Source organism: Vulpes vulpes, chromosome 2 (genome assembly GCF_048418805.1).
Source record: "Vulpes vulpes isolate BD-2025 chromosome 2, VulVul3, whole genome shotgun sequence".
Lineage (NCBI taxonomy): Eukaryota > Metazoa > Chordata > Mammalia > Carnivora > Canidae > Vulpes > Vulpes vulpes.
Genome location: NC_132781.1, coordinates 84,829,122 through 84,848,978, shown reverse-complemented (window position 1 = coordinate 84,848,978; position 19,857 = coordinate 84,829,122). Strand labels below are relative to the sequence as shown.

At 39.8% G+C, this 19,857-nt stretch overlaps 1 protein-coding gene across 1 annotated transcript in view; it reads left to right on the top strand.

The window, feature by feature from the left end:
- Positions 1-7,841: 7,841 nt before the first annotated feature.
- GRXCR1 (glutaredoxin and cysteine rich domain containing 1) overlaps positions 7,842-19,857 on the top strand; it is a 114,638-nt gene continuing 102,622 nt past the window's right edge. The window contains exon 1 of the mRNA XM_025986038.2: positions 7,842-8,243. Coding sequence (XP_025841823.1) covers positions 7,842-8,243 — 402 coding nt within the window. The remainder of the gene's footprint in view (positions 8,244-19,857) is intronic.

Genomic DNA, 19,857 nt, shown 5'->3' with positions numbered 1-19,857 from the left:
ATAATATATGTCAAATTATCAGTGATTTAAAAAAATTTAGCTGCAAGAATAAGACAGGAAGTTGTGTCTCAGGATAAGGATTTCTTTTTTTTTTTTTTTAAAGATTTTATTTATTTATTCACGAGAGGCACACACAGAGATAGAGAGGCAGAGGGAGAAGCAGGCTCCGTGCAGGGAGCCCGACGCGGGACTCGATCTCGGGTCTCCAGGATCACGCCCTGGGCTGAAAGCAGGTGGTAAACCGCTGAGCCACCCGGGCTGCCCAAGGATTTCTTTAATATATGTTTTCCAGTCAGCTTTGCATTTTCTCTTGACATTTTATTTTTTTCATCAATTTAAAAAATAATGACTAAGAAAAATTTACCAGCAGGACAGTCTCTGAGAGCATGGCTGTTTTACTTCAATAGATTTGAAAATTCGTAAGAATCCCTTCTACTTTCTGCAAACATATTCTTCTCATGGAAAAATAAGTTGCCACCGGAGGGATTACATTCCTACGCTACCACATTCAGCACTGACGCTCCGTTGCAACCCACTGCTGATTTGGGAACCTGCTTTTAGTTTTTTCCAGGCTGATGTTTCTAAGACTGAGTCTATTCGCCTGTTCTCTTGTTTCTATCGGATTCTGGCAAAATCTCAAGGGTGAGCTCTCATCTTTATGATACTCAGTGGGACCCCTTGAGGATCTCTGGATCTGATTCAGTATTTTTCATGTTTGATTCATCTCGTTACTTGATTCATCCTTGAGTGTCGTGTTCGTTCATTCTGTCCAACTTTTCCTCCGTCCCAAAGCAGTTGGGTTTCCTTTGGATGGTTCCAAACAGAATTGTGGGAATTAAACTTCCCACGTGGAGGATAAAGGTATGCATAATTTAATTCATTCATTATCTACTTATTAGAAACTAAGAATGTTGACTCCACGCACCAGTATCTTGAGGTAATAATACAATGCAGTTAGTTTACAAATCTTCCTACCAGAAGACATACTTATAGGTGTTCTCCATATTGACAGTCTGATTGAAGAATTATATAAAAGTGATTTTTTTTCACCCATTTTGAAGAATCTTAGTCACACGATACACAAAAGACTCCCTGTTCAAGAGGAAAGTCCTTGTTTCACACTTGAGAGTGAAGCTTATATAAAGCTATTTGGTGTGAAGTGGACTAGATGTTTGAATCGCTTGGCCTTTATAAGCTGAAGGCAACCAAGTCACGTTTTCAACACCTACATGGATAAACTTGATTTATTGCTCTTCGATTTTTTCTGGGACTTGGATTCTCTAGGCAGACACACTATTTACTCTCTAGCATCCGAAAATTTGTAACGTGGGATGGATGGGGCCCTTAATGACACCAAGAGCATGATACGGCTTGGATATTTTACCTGAAAAGTAAATAACCATTATTTTCAACCTCATACACTTACCTCTCTCCTAAAATGTGAGGTCAGTGTTTCTGACACTGAAATCTAACCTAGCTAATTGCAATTCAGCAAACATTTCTCTGAAGCACTGTTTATTTGCAAAACACTCTACAAGGTATTGAGGTGAGTCAAAGATGAAAACCGAACTATAAAAGTCCATTGTGGGAAGCTGTTTCTCTGGGGACTCTTTTTTTTTTTTTTATAAATTTATTTTTATTGGTGTTCAATTTGCCAACATATAGAATAACACCCAGTGCTCATCCCACCAAGTGCCCCCCTCAGTGCCCTTCACTCAGTCACCCCCAGCCCCCGCCCACATCCCCTTCCAGCATCCCTACTTTGTTTCCCAGAGTTGGGTGTCTCACATGTTCTGTCTCCCTTTCTGATATTTCCCACTCATTTTTTCTCCTTTCCCCTTTATTCCCTTTCACTATTTTTTATATTCCTCTGGGGACTCTATTGATATTCCTTCACCTGTGGTTGTGCTCATTTTAGAGAGTTTATATAATTATCCAATGGAAATTCAGGGGGGCATGTTGGCCTTTCCACAGCTGAAAGGCCCGGGTTTGGAGATAGCCGTGCCTTCTCCGGATCCATAGTGACAGCATGTAAGGCGGCTCCAAGGCCTCCTGTCCTCGGTGAAGCCCTTACTATATGGTAAAGTCTCAGTCCAGAAATGTGAAGAGCGAACAAGACTTTGGAAACTGGAGCCCTTCTCCAGGACCTTAGTGGTGACAGACTGCGTGAGCCTTAACGCCCTAGAATCAGACCAGAAACAGAATGGGATGGCCCGGACTCCCCGTCAGTTAATTCCACTCATCCGGTTCCATTCTTCTCACTGTCCTCCAAACAGAATGTACTGTGTCTTTAGCTAGTTTAGGTAACTGATAAGAATTTATGGCTCTTGTTTTTTGAGCAGCATCATAAGCACTTCATATACATCTTTAATGTATTTAATCTTTCCAAACACTCTATGCAGTAGGAACTACTATTTGAAAAATAAGGAAACTGAACCTCAAGGTCACTCAGAGGATGACTGATTGAAGATTCAAACCCAGCGTTGTGTGGACCCAAAGCTCCCATTCATAACTAATCTATAACTAAGAAATCCTCCATCTTTCTTGTTATATAATAAGAAAATAGTCTTGTTTTCAATGAATAGTGTCTTTACTACACTTAGTTTATTTTCTGATTAGAAGTTCTCTGCACTTCAAATTAATAATTGAACTGTGAATTTTGACTTGTAAAGTCATGTTGGTGGGGCTTCTGGGTGGCTCAGTGGTTGAGCATCTGCCTTGGGCTCAGGACGTGAACCCAGGACCCAGGATCGAGTCCCTGCATGGAGCCTGCTTCTCCCTCTGCCTGTGTCTCTGCCTCTCTCTCTGGGTCTCTCATGAATAAATAAATAAAATCTTTTTAAAAAAAGTCATGCTGGCTAAGAAGGTTTCAATATTCTATATGCTGAAAAGTTTCAAGGACAGCATATTTTCCCTATTTCACTGATGGTTAGTGGATCTCTTTTCCCTTCAGTCACCAGCGTGGTTAGAAAATAAAAATCAATAGGTTCTCTCCATTAAAACAGAAGTTCTGAGAACAGCACTTGGGGAGTGAGTCATGGCTTATTGCTTTTCTGTTGACAAGCGTTGCTGGAGAAAAGACAATTATTTTGTTAATGACCGGCAGAGTTGCTGCTTCATTTTCAGCGACCAATTTTTACTGTTTTCAATACCAAAAAAACAAAATAGTGAATGTGATAGTTATAAAATAGCAGCAAATGGAGACATGTTGTATATATTTACTCTGATTCAAAGGATTTTTAAAGAATTATGCTCCAAGAGTCAAGAATATGGTTAAAATCCTCACCATGCAATGGTGATCACACACAGAAGAGAATGTGGGCAGTATCTGGAGACAGGATGAGTAGAGAATAATTAAAATTTGATGTTCTGCTTTCTCTACAAATAAGGAAATAATTAGATATTCTGATTAAAAACTGATGCCAACAAGAAATACCCAGGCCTGCGTCTAACTGCTGGGTTATCATTTCTACTGGGAATTGAACAGGGGATTTTTTTTTTCTTTGAATTGATCATTAGTAGTATTTTCCAAAGTAATTCTAGTTTGGATAATGGAACATTTTACCCTCTCTTTAGCTTCCAGAGTTTATGACTTACTATTTTAAACAAACAGATGTCTATTGGTGTTGAACTTATGCATATTTGAAATATTTCTGTATTGGTAATGTGGTTTACAGGTTTTGGTTTCATGTTTCGAGGGGGTTGCATAAATTAAGGAATGAGGTTAAGAAGGAAAGGACTTGTTAGTCTTGTCCTTTTAAGAAGAGCTTTAGAGAATAGGAGTCATAGTTGTCTTTAGCCACTCTGCCTTTATTTAGTTCTTTGACCAAACCTGCTCATTTTTGGGCCTCAGGGCCTTTACACATGTCACCACAGCTGAAGAACTGTCCCCAACTGCTCCTGCCCACCTCAAACCTTTATATGATCAATCTCTTCTAACTTTGGTAGACTCTAGTTTAATGTCTCCTTTTCAGAGAGGCTGACTGAGACTATTAAGCTTGAAGTAGGCTTCCTTTCTTTTATGATTTCTTGTTATAAGCACTTCTTTTTCTTAGAAATGCTTGTTATATTTTCCATAATACCTTTATATGTTTATTGTGTGACATCTACTTCTAAAGGCAGGAAATATGCCTGTTGTGTGCACCGTATAGATCCAGCAACTCTCTGGTATTTTTGGGGTGCTCGATAAATATTGTTAAATGAATAAATGATTGGAAGAGTACATTTGAAGGAAGAGAAGGAGCTTCTTTCTGAAGGGAGGCTGCTAACCTAGCAACGTGAGTAAAATGTAGGGAGTAATGAACTGATATTGGAAAAGGTAGCAAATGGAGTAGTTAGAAGTTGCTATATTAATAGCAAGCAGCTGGGAACAAACCGTAAACAGAATGAGAGTGGAAAGTGGTGCGAATAGTGTTGTGTTGATGTCTTCTATTGAGGATGACTGTTAATTTGGTTATTTCAAGGAAATAGGATTGTATATTGTATATGTATATGTATATGTTGTTTAAGCAACGTTATCAATGGAAGGCATGGGCATAGTTTTACATATCTTTGTATTTAGAGTCTAGCTGGTCTTATCCTTGGTGGCATTCGGTAGATTGTTCTGGAATACTCATTGCCTGAAAGAGCAAATAATTGTAAAGTTTATCCACTGAAATAGCAGGTTAATTCTTATATTAGCTTGAGGCAAGTATGTGAATCACAATTACCAAAATGTGTTCTCACACCGGTAGATAACTCCTTATGCTTGTGGCAGGCTGGTTTCCAGTATCCTGGACTTTCAGTTCATCCTTGAAAGAGAGACGACTCTTAACTAGTTTCATTATTTTAAAATAGTATATAAATATTAGGTATGCATACATATGCATGTGTATAGGCACATACACGCACTATATTTTTAACACCTACATTTAAAATATGACAAACTTCTTAATCATCCTATTGAATATTTTCCTATCTTTCAAGTATATTTATTGGCTGTAATCTTGTAGAGCCATTGTCTCGCCTTGTTCAGGCTAAAATTAGTTGTTTCCACCCAGAGGACACACAGCGCATATACACACCATCACAAACACATTGAGCCATGTGTTCTGGATACTTTGCAAGCACAATTCACTAAGGTAGGTATTGTTACCTCCATTCTACTGATGGGGAAATTGAAGATTTGGATGGCGAAAGGAGCATTCTCACTGAGGTATGCTCGAATTTGAACCTAAGCTTATTGACTTCAAAATTCTGCTCATGCTATAGCATTCTGTTCAACCCAAACACCTAGAAAAATGGAGCTGGGACAGATTACTTGGGGATTTCAGGGCAAAAAATAATTGGGATAAGCACAGAATTTTGATTTTTTTTCTTGACTAGCGCTAATATTCATGCCCTTCCCACTCACTACAGTATACCTTAAAGATCTGGACATTCGGCTATAAAACTGAATTATTTTTTCTCTTCTTCCCCAATAAGTATTTCCTCACTCATGTATCTTATCATGATAAGGTATTATCATGTACTTTGACTACATACGCTTCTACTTTGCCAAGTTAGAACCCCTTTATACTGTCACTTAGAGATAGTTAATAGAGTGTTAGCTCTTTCTTTCTCTTCCTTCCTCACTTCATCTCTCCCTGCTTCTTTCTTGGTATTATATACAATTCTCTACTCTCTGATTCTGAGTTCAATTCTGAGGCAGATATTTCCATTTTTCTCCATCTTTTTCTTCAGTGAGAGTTCTATATGAAAAAAATTCATAATGAAAGTCCTCAGCAGTGTTCAAAGTTGGGAAATTGTAACATCACTGAGATACTGCTTTTCACCTTGACAAACATTATTGAAAATTGGTAATATGCACTGCTGGCACTGGTGAGAGTGCAGTAAAATAGGAACTCACATACTAGTAGAAGCATAAATTATACAACTTTTCTTATCTGCAGTTGGCAATTTATGTCAAAAGCTTTATACTGAAAGAATTCTTACCTCATCAATTTTACCCAAAGGAATTGACACTACAGAACTACTGAGACATATGTACACTGATTTTTGAACAAGAACACACACTCAGTGCAGCATTATTTCACTAAATATTTTAATTTAAATTTTCACTAAATAATTTAAACATCTAGCAATCCAGAAAGCGAAATAAAATATGGTACAACTATTGGAAAGACTTTTAATACACACATTAAGTCCATGTTTTTCAGAAATGAAGATATAGGAAATGATTCACTATGTGATGGTGAATGAAAAAAGCAAGATGTTAAATAGTCTGATTTTATATATGAGAGCACAGTCAGTACTGATAGATGCTCTAACAAATAACCCTTAAATTTCAACTTCCATCGCTTAACACAATAAAGCCTTATTTTTTGCATATAACATAGCTAGCCCAGTGCAAGGGGGGTGATGGTTGTGAATTTGTGACCCTGACAAGCTCAGTGTATGGCTTCAACTTTGCTGGGGTCATCCAGCTAGCATATGGGGGAGGCAGTGAGGGGCATAGATGGGGGGGGGCTCTCTCTCTTAACTGCCTTGGTCCACAAATGATGCATTATTTTTGCTCACATCCCATCAGCAAAAGCTAGGCACTTGTTCCTTCTCCCCTTAAATTGCAAGAGGCAGGGCAATGTAGTTTTGTGGCCATCAGAGCATCTCATCTTTGCATGCACTGAAAGATATTTCATAAAATTAACATCTCACGTGAGGTTTTCTTTTTGTGTGTGACTTACTTTCACTGTTGTGCTATTATTGTCTGAATTTTCTAAAACAAATGCAAATTAAGCTGATATCAGAGAGCTGTAAACATTAAGAAAACTTGAAGTGCAGGATGAGGGCCAGCTGCATATCTTCCCTCTGGAGGTGTAGACAGGTTGGGGCACTCACCATCGTGGATGTTTTAATATGGCCCTTGCATCTTAAGAGATCGTTCAGACACTCGTCAAAGTGGCAGCAGATCCACTGAGCACAGTGTGAGGAGGTCCCTTCTCTATGCGTGGCTGACTTGGATGTAATATTTATTAATACAGATCATCTGGACGGCTTTGCCTGATCTGGCTGGCTTGGAGGATTTTCCACTCTTCCCTCCTTGTTCCATACGTCTCGTTCCAAAACCTTTCCCTCTGGCCAAGAGAATGTTGTCTGCTGGCGGAAGTGGGAAAGAGACGAGGCAAATGTTCTCTCTTTTCATCGTTTGTCAACAAGTTATGCTTTAGCAAAACCACTTGCACATGAAGATGTAGATTGAGAATGCAACTTATACAATGCTGATGAGGTCTGAGAGATGATTAAAGAGCTAATATTTATTAGAAGCTTGATGTTAGCATGTAGTGTGTTCGCTGCCCTTTTTAAAGATCACCTGCTGGTAGTGGGAAATAGAAGATACAAGCCATGTGGGAGGACTATGACTCGTCCCATCCTACACATTAGATTCCACATTTTATCTCTGGTCCCCACTCTGGACAGTGAACTGTAGAAATACTTTTCTGCTAAGATCCTTTTCAACACTCATCATTGGCTTCAAAGCTCATGTCTTTCATCTCCTTGCCTCCTACTTATTTTTCTGTTTCACTGCATGCCATTTTCTTGCACTCGTCCTGGTAGAGTCCACCATGGCTATTTAATATTTAAAGGCTGGGATCATTTGCAGGCTTTAGTTTAAAGGTAACCATAGCACAAACGCACACATCCATTATTAATAGCAGAGATGCACTGTAGGTTCTCAGGATTCTTCTTTCCTTTCGATGTTAGCTTCGTGTGGGTGCAGCTGTCATGAGAATGAAGCTGTGATATTGCCTTGTGGCAAGTGGACTGTTGTGATAACAAGGGATCCAGAATTATGTGAACTGTTTATGTGGATGGACGTGATCATGCTAAAAAGGGACATAAAGCCACAAAGTGACAGGCCACGGAAAGTCCGGTTTCGGATTGCGTCCTCTCACAGCGGGCGGGTTCTGAAAGAGGTGTATGAAGATGGGCAGCCATCCGGCTCTCTGGATTCTGAATGTGCCAGCATCTGTGGGATAGATGGACTGAGCGAGCCTGACGGACAGCAGAATGGCCACATAGGATCGGAGGGTGATGAGTATGAGAACGACCAGGACAACTTGCTGGTGTTAGCAAGGGCTGCCAGCGAGAAGGGTTTTGGGACACGAAGAGTCAACATTTTAAGCAAAAATGGCACAGTCAGAGGTGTCAAGTACAAAGTGAGTGCCGGCCAAGCTCTATTTAACAATTTGGCCAAAGTCCTGCAGGTAAGTCAATGCACTTTGTTCATCCCGGCCTTTGTTCCTAACTCACCCTCTCGATACCTCTCTGCCCTCCAGTTGAAAGCAAGCCTCTCTTGTTCCTTGACTCCTACATACTTCATGAGTCACTCCTCCATCTAAGGTATTGCCTCAACGGGCATCGATTAAAAATAGGGTCATTATGCTTAGCAAATTAAATGGATTCTCAAAGGCAAATTTCTAACATTTAAATGGTCTTTTCTGACTAAAACAATGCATTTGTTTCCCGGCCCAGAAAAAAAGATGGACTTTAGTGTTCAAAGCATCAGAGCACAATTTAGAAGTTCATCTCTGGTTTATAACCCTCGAGTTCCCAGATTAGCATTTATCGTCACTTGTATAGATTTTAAGCCAGAGAAGATTGAGTGCTGCATTCAGCGGCATTGGATTCGGCTGGAAAGGCATGAAGCTGTAAAGATGAGCTTTGACTTTCCCCCACTGCTTTGGAGGTTGCAGGTTTGATTTGAGGTGCGTTTCCTTATTCATTTGCCTATAAGAACTCTAGAGTGCCCATAAGAATAACTCTTGAAAAAGTTATTCCTCTATCAATATATAGACTTAGATCCAGATTTTATAGTGAAAACATTAGCTTTTAAAATGTGATAGATTTTGCACAGTAATGGAGGAATGTATCATTCAGGTCCTGGGGCCTTTGGCAATGATCTAATGTTTAGACAAATTTTCAAAATTGCCTGGAAGCATTGGTAAAATGATTTTCTGTTGAAAACAGGCCTCATTTTTTTCAGGAATAGAATTCATAATCATTAAGGTAGCAAACCAATATTTTTCATTGTAATACCATTTTATATTATTCTCAATATTTAAATAAAATCTCCTTGATGAATTATTCAGTGTTTCTGCATTATATAAGGATGCGGTAGTGGTAGGGAGAAAGGATTTTAACCAAAGGCTTTTGATTATTTTTCATTTTGAAGGAAGTGTTTGGAAAGATCACATCACCAGGATTTTAAACAAAGAAATCTAAGGGTAAAAACAATTAAGATCAAAGATTCTTTTCATATATAGACTTTACCCATGAAAGATTTCACTGATTGAGGGTGGGGGTGGGGAATCAAACATTAGACACTGATGACTATATATGACTAGATTGGAAAAAATCTTGTATAGATTTCTACAGACGTGACTATTAGGTTGAGATCATCTTAGTAGCCTCTGTGTTTCACCTAATGTGGAAATTGTTATTACCAAAGTGTAGAACAAGATTCTATAATAACGAAGCTTAAAAAAATGTTGCAATTATTGTGATTAATTTAGCTTTTAGTTGAATTGTGATTTGAGTTGCTTTATGATCTGGAGGGTTATTTACAAAACTACTGCATCAGTTTTAGTACTGTGATTTAAATTTGTTCAAATCTCCCCACAAAACTATTATTTATGAGTAAATACCTTAAATATTCAAATCCTTCAGGAGAAAAACTCTTCCTCCCTATGGCTTTGTCTTTGTAGAGCTAGAAAGTCACCCATAGAAAATAAAAGAAATTCCAAAATCAAATGTTAGTACTAAATTACGATAGTTTATTTGTATATGTTTCTATGCATGGTTCCATCACCCTTTTTCTTGAGAAAAAAAAAATCCAATAAAACTGTTATTTCCTAATAATTTACCCCCACTCCATTTACCCTTTGCTTTAAGAGAACAGTAGTGGTTACTAGCAGAGATCCCTCAAAGTGTAACATTTAATAATTTTTTTTCCTAGCTGGTCCTTCTTTCTTCATAGTGTGGGCAAAGTCATCACATATTGTAGTTATTCACAAATTTTGGCCATCATCATTCGTTTCATTGCCATCATCTGCATGGAATGTTCTCTGATGTCTCCAGGACAAAACATAAGTTAAAGGAGGTCCTACCTCAGTTGAGGGCTGCCAGTTACACTATTTTCAGGGGCTCCATTCACATCATTGTAGACAATACCACTTGGAGTTGTGCAATACAGCCTACACAGCATTGTATAGAGAGCTTATGTGGATGCTAGCTGCTGGCTAAAGGATAAGCATGTCGTAAGGAGTGACAAATGTCTTAGGCATGTGCCTAAGGCTGACTGAGCTGGTTTCCCAACATACAGTAGCAGAGAAGCCCCAGGGACCAAAAGCAGAGCTTACCATTCACTTACTCCCATCCATGGTTGTGGGACCAGGTGTGACTCTTCTCTGGATCTCCATATTTTCCATATGCCTTGGAAAGTAAGCAGCAAACTGATGGATGTAAGTGGCATGTAGCAATTTCTCTCAGGGAGGAAAAAGTGAGGGGTGGTATCTTAGATATTGATTAAGGTTTCAGTGCAGTCTTATGGAAATGAAGAACTATAATCAAAGAAACAGGTCTTTCTTCCTGTTTTAAACTATAGAGTCTTAAAGCACTCAACTTGAAACTCTAGAGGAAACCCTAAATATAAATAAAAGCTTCCAAAGAACCTGTATATTACTTGACCTCCCCCAGTGAGTTTCCCATTCTGTTATTCCTGTCGCATAGAATATTGGCAAGTACCTTGCAAAAATTTCAACTGTTCAGAGTAACCATTGAAATTATTTGCCTCAAACATTTATACTTCTTAGCAGTACTCATTTAGGAAATTGTCTGTAAGAGGCACATTAGTACAAATTCCTATTTAATTTCTTATTTTATAGAAATCTGGGTAATTGAGGATGTGCGATATTAATTAAGGTTTCTGAGGGTAGTGATGGACCAGGAGGGAAAGAGAGAAAAGTCACTTGGACTCTCAGGTGGGCCTTGCTTGTAGAGGGTGGTTCACGGTTCACTGTTTCATCTGTGAATCACTCAAGGCCTCCAACTGGTCTAGATTATGGCTCTGCAGATACAGGTGGTGGGCTTTTCCATTTCTTCTAGAAATGACAGGAGTATAATGCTCAAGAGAGGCTGGTTTGGAAATCTGAAAACCTCGAATCTACTTACGACCTGAAATATGCATTTATTAGCTACTGTTCAAGCTGCTCATGCCTCCACTAAAGTTTGAGAAGCACTGACCTAGGGTGTAAAAGGGAAATTCATCCAGTTCACTAGAGTCAATAAAAATATTCCTTAATGTCCTTTATGTCTTCAATATTTAAGAGGAAAACAAAGAAAGTATGTATCGATCTCTATATGTTCTTCTGATCCTATGAGATCACCAGAAGGGTCTTTCCTGAGGCAAAGATAAATAAAGATATTGTGACAGGCTTGTTTCCCACTGGTATCCCAGTTTATCATTTGGCTTAGAAATGATTCCTGAAATTATCAGTACATTCCGAGGTAGGTGTTCTGTTTTAGTTCTCTTTAAGATGTTCTGCTGTAAGGATCATCCTATCTAGATAAATGACTTTATACCTCGTAACTGGAAAATTTAGAAAAAAATAGATTTTATTTGTTTTTTAAAATGAGTTACTTCATGGAAGACAAATTACAAAACCGCTATATAGCTCATAGCTCTCATCCACCCAATGCATAATTAGATTTGAGATACGTCTTGACCTTAGTAGCAACGTATTTCCACAGTTTCTTGGGGTGGGTCAATGATGCAGATAATTAAGATCATTTGTTTTTTCTAATTTTTTCTTCTGGGATTAAGTTTCAAGTAGTAATTAAGTATCAGTAATCTTGTCTTGACCCTATCTTCAAATTTATATAATCTGTTGTATATTCGGTTAGAATCTTTTTCTGTAATTTCCGTAAATTTTAATTCCCTCTTTTTACAAATTTAAAACTATCATATTAGAGAAAAATAGGTGCAAAACAGGAAAATATGTTCCACTACATACTATAATTTGCTGGCTCTCTTCTAAAAACTCAAACATGTAACTCTCATCTTTGTATTTACATGCATATCTGTGATTAATGTGCTTAGATTTATGAGCATTTTAACATCTCAAGATAGTAAAATAAAAATAATCGGGTATTTGCAGTACAGTTTGCATTTTGCAAAGGGTTTTCACATACATTATTTTACTTGATTGTACCAAGGATTTTTGTGAAATAAGCAGGAAAATGACTGTTAATAATGTCTGTTTGTACATAACTGTCAGAGAAATCAAGTGTCTGGCCCAAAGCCTAGTAAAATGACAACTCTGCCTTTCACTATTTAGGCTTTTTTAATTTTTAAAAGTACAATGTTATATACAGGAAGACTCAACCTTACTTTTTGAAACGTTATAATTACAAATTTGAGGATTAATCATATCATAACTGTGATTTAGTCTTTTGAAACTTCAGTATTTGGTTAACAGCTTTTAAAATCTATTGCTAAAAAAATAAAAAAATAAAATCTATTGCTTATTGAATGTTCAAATCTTTACCTGGGGAAGGTTTTTCTGCAGAGTTAAATAGCTTCTCCTCAGTTTTAAATTGTATTTTTAAAAATTAGCAAAGCTTATCATCTCTATAACATCATTTGACTAAATTGTTTTGAGATTGCGAGGGTTGACACTGGAAGGTGGTGATGGGTTAGCTCAAGGAAGACCCCCTGCTCAGCGTTGTTCACTAACGTTAAGTTGGATGATTAATGGGAATTCACGGTGGTGCTTATTATTATTCATCTCTGGTTCACTCTCTCTAGAATTATCCTGGTGATAGAATAATATTCCAGTGAAAACAATGTGATGCTCTTTATTACTCCTTGGTCCTAGTGGTTTGTTTGGATCACACTGGAAAACAGCAGCAATATTAAATATTGATTAAATACAGAGTACACTGTTCTTATTAATTATGTGCATTGACATTTATTTCTCATAGCAACTTTATGAGGTAGTACATTATTAATAATAATTTGAGCATCTTCTTTGTGTATGAAACATTGCTACGGATTCAATATACCATTGATTCAGAAAAAATTCTTATGTAATTTATGTAATTCTTATTCTAATTCTATCAAAATAAGCATTTTATAATGAAAATATTGCCTTTTTGGAAGGCTACTTCCTTTCTGGAAGTAGCAAGAAACTAGGATTTTGGGTACAATTCCAAATGATACAAGAAACTGCATTACGAAATTAGGTGATTTGTGGGACATCTGGGTGGCTCAGTGGTTGAGCGTCTGCCTTCGGCTCAGGTCGTGATGCCTTCAGCTCAGGTCATGATCCCGGGGTCCTGGGATCGAGCCCTGCATCAGGCTCCTCACAGGGAGTCTGCTCCTCCCTCTGCCTGTGTCTCTGCCTCTGTCTCTGTGTCTCTCATGAATAAATAAAATCTTAAAAAAAAAAAAAGAAATTAGGTGATTTGTTATCCCAGAAGCAGGAAAAGAAGCAAGAAAGAAATGAGCTGATATATTTTCTATGTATAATTAAATAATTGCAAATGGATGGACCAGAAGTTCTTGTTATTACTGGACAGAGAACCAGTTCTACACTCTGGTTTTGGCCACTCACCTCTTGAAAATGAATACTGGACAGACAAGTGACAGGTTGCTTTATTCAGGAAGCCTCAACTTGGGAAGATGGTGGACTAATGTCCCAAAGACCATCTTCTCTGTTCAGGCAAAGGCAGGGGGTTTTAAAGCTTGGGAAATGATGGCTGCGTGCAGGAGAAGCTGACGCTCAGGCATTAATCATTTATCAACGCGATCCTGAACAGGCCTGCTAGCATCAGTGGCAACTGTTTTTAATGGTGTCGGGCCACCTTAGGTCCCAGGAGAGTCTGCTCCTTTATTCCTCAAGGCCACTGAAACCTCAAGAAAAAAGGGTTAGTTCTGCTTCAAACCAATGGACTTAGGTTAGCAGACAAGGCGTACGTGGGCTTGGAGAAGCGCGTTATGGTGATTCTGGATTCCGCATACCGACACTTTGCTACTCTTGGCCACAACACTTGGCACTGATACTGTTAGGATCTCAAGAAATATTCTTTCTTTGAGTTCATGGTGACGTTCTCTTACACGATGGTTATTTTCTTCTTTTCCATGTCTTCTGGGTTTGGAGATATCCCATATACAATAGTGTCCTGAGCCCCAGTGAAGGCCCACGGCGCCATCTGTGTCTTTCCACAGGGTCAGCTCTGTTCAGTCATTAAGCAAAGTCAAGTCTCAATTATAGAGCAGATTCGGGATTCCAAACTCAGTGGCATTTCACCATGTCATTAAGCTCGGCCTCTTACACGGCACTCGCAACAGGACAGAGGACAAGCCACACGACAAACAAGATGACAGGAGGGTGCAGGGAGTTAACCAATCAAAGGCCACGTCAGTCCGTGGGTGTGCAGTCGGGATAAGGCCTCGGTCTGGTCCGGGTCAGCTCTCGGCACCTACTGCTGCTTCTGGTCAAGCAGTGAAGGATCTTGACTCTGTCCAGAGATGGATGGAGCAGAGCCTTCAGCAGCAGTTGTGTTTTTTAAGTGGTCAGGCACAGAGGGGTCAGGTCTCAAGAGCCTGACAGTTTGTCGCCCAGATCCTTCCCTTTCTAAAAGGGATTGCATCGGTTTGGGGCCCCTGCGGACCCCTCTGGTTCTGCTCGTCGCCAGTTCTGGGCCGTCGGCTGATGCTGGCCCCGAGCTGGCTCCGACCTGCGGGGCCCTTACCTGCCAGCGTCCTTGCGTGGCATGGGTCCCTGCTTGACACAGGCTCCTGCTTGACCCCAGGGGCTCTATTTTGGTCTCTACAGCTAAGGATAGCTTTTACATGGTGAAGTGTTAGGGGCTTGCTCCCTTGAATTCTTTCTGTTGCAGGTTATCTTCTATATTCATTCGATCATTCTTTCAATCACCATTTATTGCATATTGATTATGGAGCAGACCCTGAGCTGGATAGCGTGACAAGTGAAACCCAACGCCTGCCTTCATGAACTAGTCAGTGGTCTGTTGTGAATGGTTGTATAAATGAATTTCTGCAAGAATTCAGATACAAAACTTGACTTCCTTTTCTTTTTCCAGAGGATTCTCCTTCTCTGTTTTCCAATTGGCCTAAATAGCCTCTGCTTCCCATTCTTCATTTCTCTGATGCTTATATTTTCCTCCATTTAGTCTTTCTCTTATTAGATCATCATTTTATTGTATTCCTTTCTTCAACCTCTCTTGCTTGCTTTCTAACTGAGGGCCATCTCAAGGCCCAAGAACTAAAGGCTAATCTGTATAATTAATGACTCTTTCCTTGATCCTGTGAGGCTCCAGAAGTCAGTAACACTGACTTCAACCATGAGCACTTATCCAAGTTCCATGGATCTTGCTACAACTTTTCCCTCATTAGTCCAATGAATCTCCTTGCAATAATTCTCATTCTCCCCTATTCATCAGAGCACTTGTATCATCAGCACATAGGATCACTGCGGCATTTTAATTGGTGGAAGCTTGAAGGTCAATCCATTAATTTACCTGAATTCTGACTTTAGGACAACATGCTGAGCAAGCCCACAGATTCTATAAGATGACTTGAAAACACTTAATGAAGTCTTACTGGCAGCTAATGGTGACCACGTAATTAGGAAATTAGCATCTGATGTTTCCAAACATTTTGAAAGCAGTGTAATAGCAGGACTAGATAAACATCGTTTGGGTGGCCCTGCTCATGCTTGTGGAGTTTCTGAATTTGTTCTCTCAAACTCAGTACTTTGAATTTTATATAAAAGCAATATAGGGCAGCCCGGGTGGCTCGGCGGTTTAGCGCCACCTTTGGCCCAAGGCCTGATCCTGGAGACCCAGGATCGAGTCCCACGTCAGGCTCTCTGCATGGAGCCTGCTTCTCCCTCTGCCTGTATCTCTGTGCCTCTCTCTCTCTGTGTGTGTGTCTCTCATTAATAAAGAATTTTTTTAAAAAAAGAAATATAAACATTCAATAGTCTATAAGTTGACACACTATATAAATATATCAATCCTTAATCACTATTGTCTGGAAGGAATTTTAGGATTTAGAGATTATGGACAGATTAAAATGTCATACAGAAATTTTTGTCTAGGGACTTTGGTTCATGTACCCAAGTCTATTCAAGTAATATTTAGGATCTCTTTTGCTCAATTTTATTTTTGCAATAATTTGTCATCTCACCTAACTTCTGACAAATTATTTATGTCTCAGAACATCTTTTTAGGAAGAAAGAGATAGATGCGCATTGTGTTCACATAACTCTCCCTCATAGCTAATAGAACAAATGGAAGAAGTATTCCTTATTATATTGATTCCCAAACAACAAAATTAGCATTAGTTCGAAACCCCTGGACCTTCCTGGGTGAAATCTGAAACCAGCTCCCACACCTGCAGGCCAAGAATTGACCAGGGAACGAGGCAGGCCACTCCTGATTGGCAGGTGGCAGGTTTAATAGGCAAGGGAACTTCTTCTTTTTTTTTTTTTTAAAGATTTTATTTATTTATTCATGAGATATACAGAGAGAGAGAGAGACACAGACAGAGACAGAGACACAGGCAGAGGGAGACGCAGGCTCCATGCAGGGAACCTGATATGGGACTCGATCCTGGGACTCCAGGATCATGCCCCGGGCTAAGGCAGGCACTAAACCCGCTGAGCCACTCAGGGATTGGCAAGGGAACCTCTATATGAAGCTTGTCTTGAGCAGCCACAAGATGAGTGGAGCTCCATACTCGCCAGAATTTTAAATATTTGTATAGAGGCCTTAGCTGGCTTCCGTCACAAATGCTATCCGGATGACCTCAATAACACTTCACTCTCTCAGGCTACATCCTTGAAATGGCTCCCACTGTAGAATGGCAGGGAGGGAGAGCACACATTCCCAGGACGGGGGATGGCGTGACGAGCCTCTGATTGCCTGTCAGCTGACGGTCGTGTCTTCTTGATTAACTCCTCCTATAGTCAGGCCAGGGAAGAAGTAAGTTGCCCCTTTTTTGCAGCTTTTATGTAACTAATTGTATGGAATTAAAGATCTTATTATTATTTATTTTTATTATTTTATTTGCATATTTATTATTTATTTATTTATTTATTTATTTATTTATTTATTTATTTATTTATTATTTTATTATTATTTATTATATGAAAAGTCCAAAAGCTTGACTAGTCCACAAAATGGATAGAGTAGTGAAAGCCAGGTTATGATTTGCAAGAGATCGTTTTGGTCAGAAGAGAAGGAGGAGGGGAATTGTGTTCTAACAAGTCAGTGGAAATCAAACAGGGAGAAAGAGTGCCAATCTGCTGGAGGCTGAATGAGGGCCAATTTAGGAAGGGGGAAGGAAGAGTTGGATGGGGTGTGAGCTCAGGGGGAATTGGCAGGTCTAGAGATTGGGGGGTGGGCTTTATGGACTAGAGCAGGGTCAGCATGGACACACTGTGGGCTTAGCCCTGCTCATGAGTGCCCCAGAAGCAGCCCATGCGGGCAGGGCAGCTGTGCTCACCTGCACGTGACCTTTGATGCAGATCCAGGACTCACTCATGAGCATCTTTCGACAGCTGTCAGCACACACTTTACTGTATGAGGTACCATAGTCCCAGGTTGTGGGGATTGGAGCATGGGCATTTCTGGCCAGCCGTTAGTCTGCCTGCCACACCTGGTAGATGCAATAAGCTTATTTTGTCTATGAGAAAACTGAGGCTTTGTGATAGATGACATTTTTTTTCCAATGTGTGTTACACATCAATACACTTCTGCTGTGGCCACACGGGGATAGGAGTCCACTTCCGCAGCCCTTGACTTTAGTGCTGGCCACAGGACTCCCTCTGGACAATGGGATGGGATAGATGTGGCCCATGCAATAGTTGACTTTTCCCTCTTGCACCCCTTCCATCACCAAGAAAAGGGCATGCTGCAGGAGGCTGGCTGGTCCTAGGACAGTGAGAGAAAGAAGAACAGACCTGGATCCAACCAACAGTTTGAAGCCAAATCCTGCATAGCTCAGCCCAGATCTGCTTGGTGCCAGCTAAGCTGCAGACTCACGAGTGAGCAATACATGCTTAGTGTTGCATTACACTCTGTTTGGGGTGGTTGGGTAAGCAGCAGGAGCAAACTGGTACAAGTTCACAGATACCGAGGATTTCGCTCAAAGTCACAAGATGGTAAATGATACAAAGTTGGACTTCAGAGCTTGGGTTCTTATCCACTAAGCAACTAGTACCCAACCATTTCCTGGATGCCTGAACTTTCTCTATAGTATCCCTGTCAAGCTCTTACAGAGTCTACGGACAAGAGATTCAGAGTCTTTTGTAAGACATGGATTCAAGTCTCACCATCCTATGGGTCTTGGACTTACTGAAACTGATCATACGAGGGTAGAGACAAGGCCATCTCAAATCCACTGAGTATAGCTTAGGACTACATTAATATTTTTGGTGGCTGCATCACGCTGGTGTGAGGTTGGTTGGCTTGTTGATTCATTCAAATATCTTTTCTCAGTGAAAAGATTCATGAGTTTAAAACTTTTTTTTAAAAAATATTTTATTTATTTATTCATGAGAGACACAGAGAGAGGCAGAGACACAGGCAGAGGGAGAAGCAGGCTCCATGCAGGGAGCCTGATATGGGACTCGATCCTGGGACTCCAGGACCACGCCCTGGGCTGAAGGCAGGTGCTCAACCACTGAGTCACCCAGGGATCCCCATGAGTTTAAAACTTTCAATCCCATAAAACATCTATTTTATGTAATATAACACGCATTAATTTTTTTCCTGTGTTTACCTACAGTAGTCTATATTAAAAAAATTTTGATTTTATTTTGTTAGTCCCAGATGTTAATCCTCTTGGACTCTGATCTTATAACTAGCTGTGCCTTAGCACTTTATGGAGTCGACGGGACACAATTTTGATGATGGCAAATTATCAGCATGGAATAATGCAAATTATCCATGGGTAATGGATAATTAATTATTATCCAGTAATTAATAATTAATGGATAATTATCCATGGATAATGCAAAATATCCATGCAAATTATCGGCATGGAATAATGTATTTTTTTAAAGGTTTTGTTTATTTAAGAGAAAGGGAGAGAAAGAGAGAGAGAGAGAGAGCATGAGTAGGGGGAGGGTTAGAGGGAGAGGGAGAAGTAGGTTCCCCTCCGAGCAGAGAGCTCCATGTGGGGCTCGATCCCAGGATCCTGAGGTCATGACCTGAGAGGCACCACCTAGGTGCCCCAGCCTGGAGTAATACTAAGTGAGTAAAAAGAAATGAACTTAAAGGAAATAAAGCATCCCAATGAAGTAGAAGCTGTACTTTAGTAAGAATTAGAAGCTAATAAATACAAACTAGTCATCTTTTACTAACACAGAAAAAAGCGAGAAACGAATGATGTGTAAGTGGTTGTACCGCAAACTGTGTCAGCCTCACAGGGCTCCGGGGGCCTCCCTTTATGAGGCTCTTTGACGAGGATCTTTACACATGACTCATACCGTGCTAGAGACTTAGTTCAGGAAGGGAGTAATTTGTTTCTTAGGGGGTCATGGATCCTAATTCCTACAATCTCCGGAAAATAACTGTGATTTCTGGGAAACCGATAGCTTGTATTCATGGCACAGATATTGTATGTGGAGTCAACTGGATCAATACTCCATGGTGTTGGGCTCCTAGAGACATGGGACTTCATTCACAATTAAAACACAGTGGAGGAGCCTGAAGGCTGAATATCTGCCTTTCTGAGGACATCGTGCTTTTAACTGTAGTTCTAGGACAACATAAAATTAGGCACAT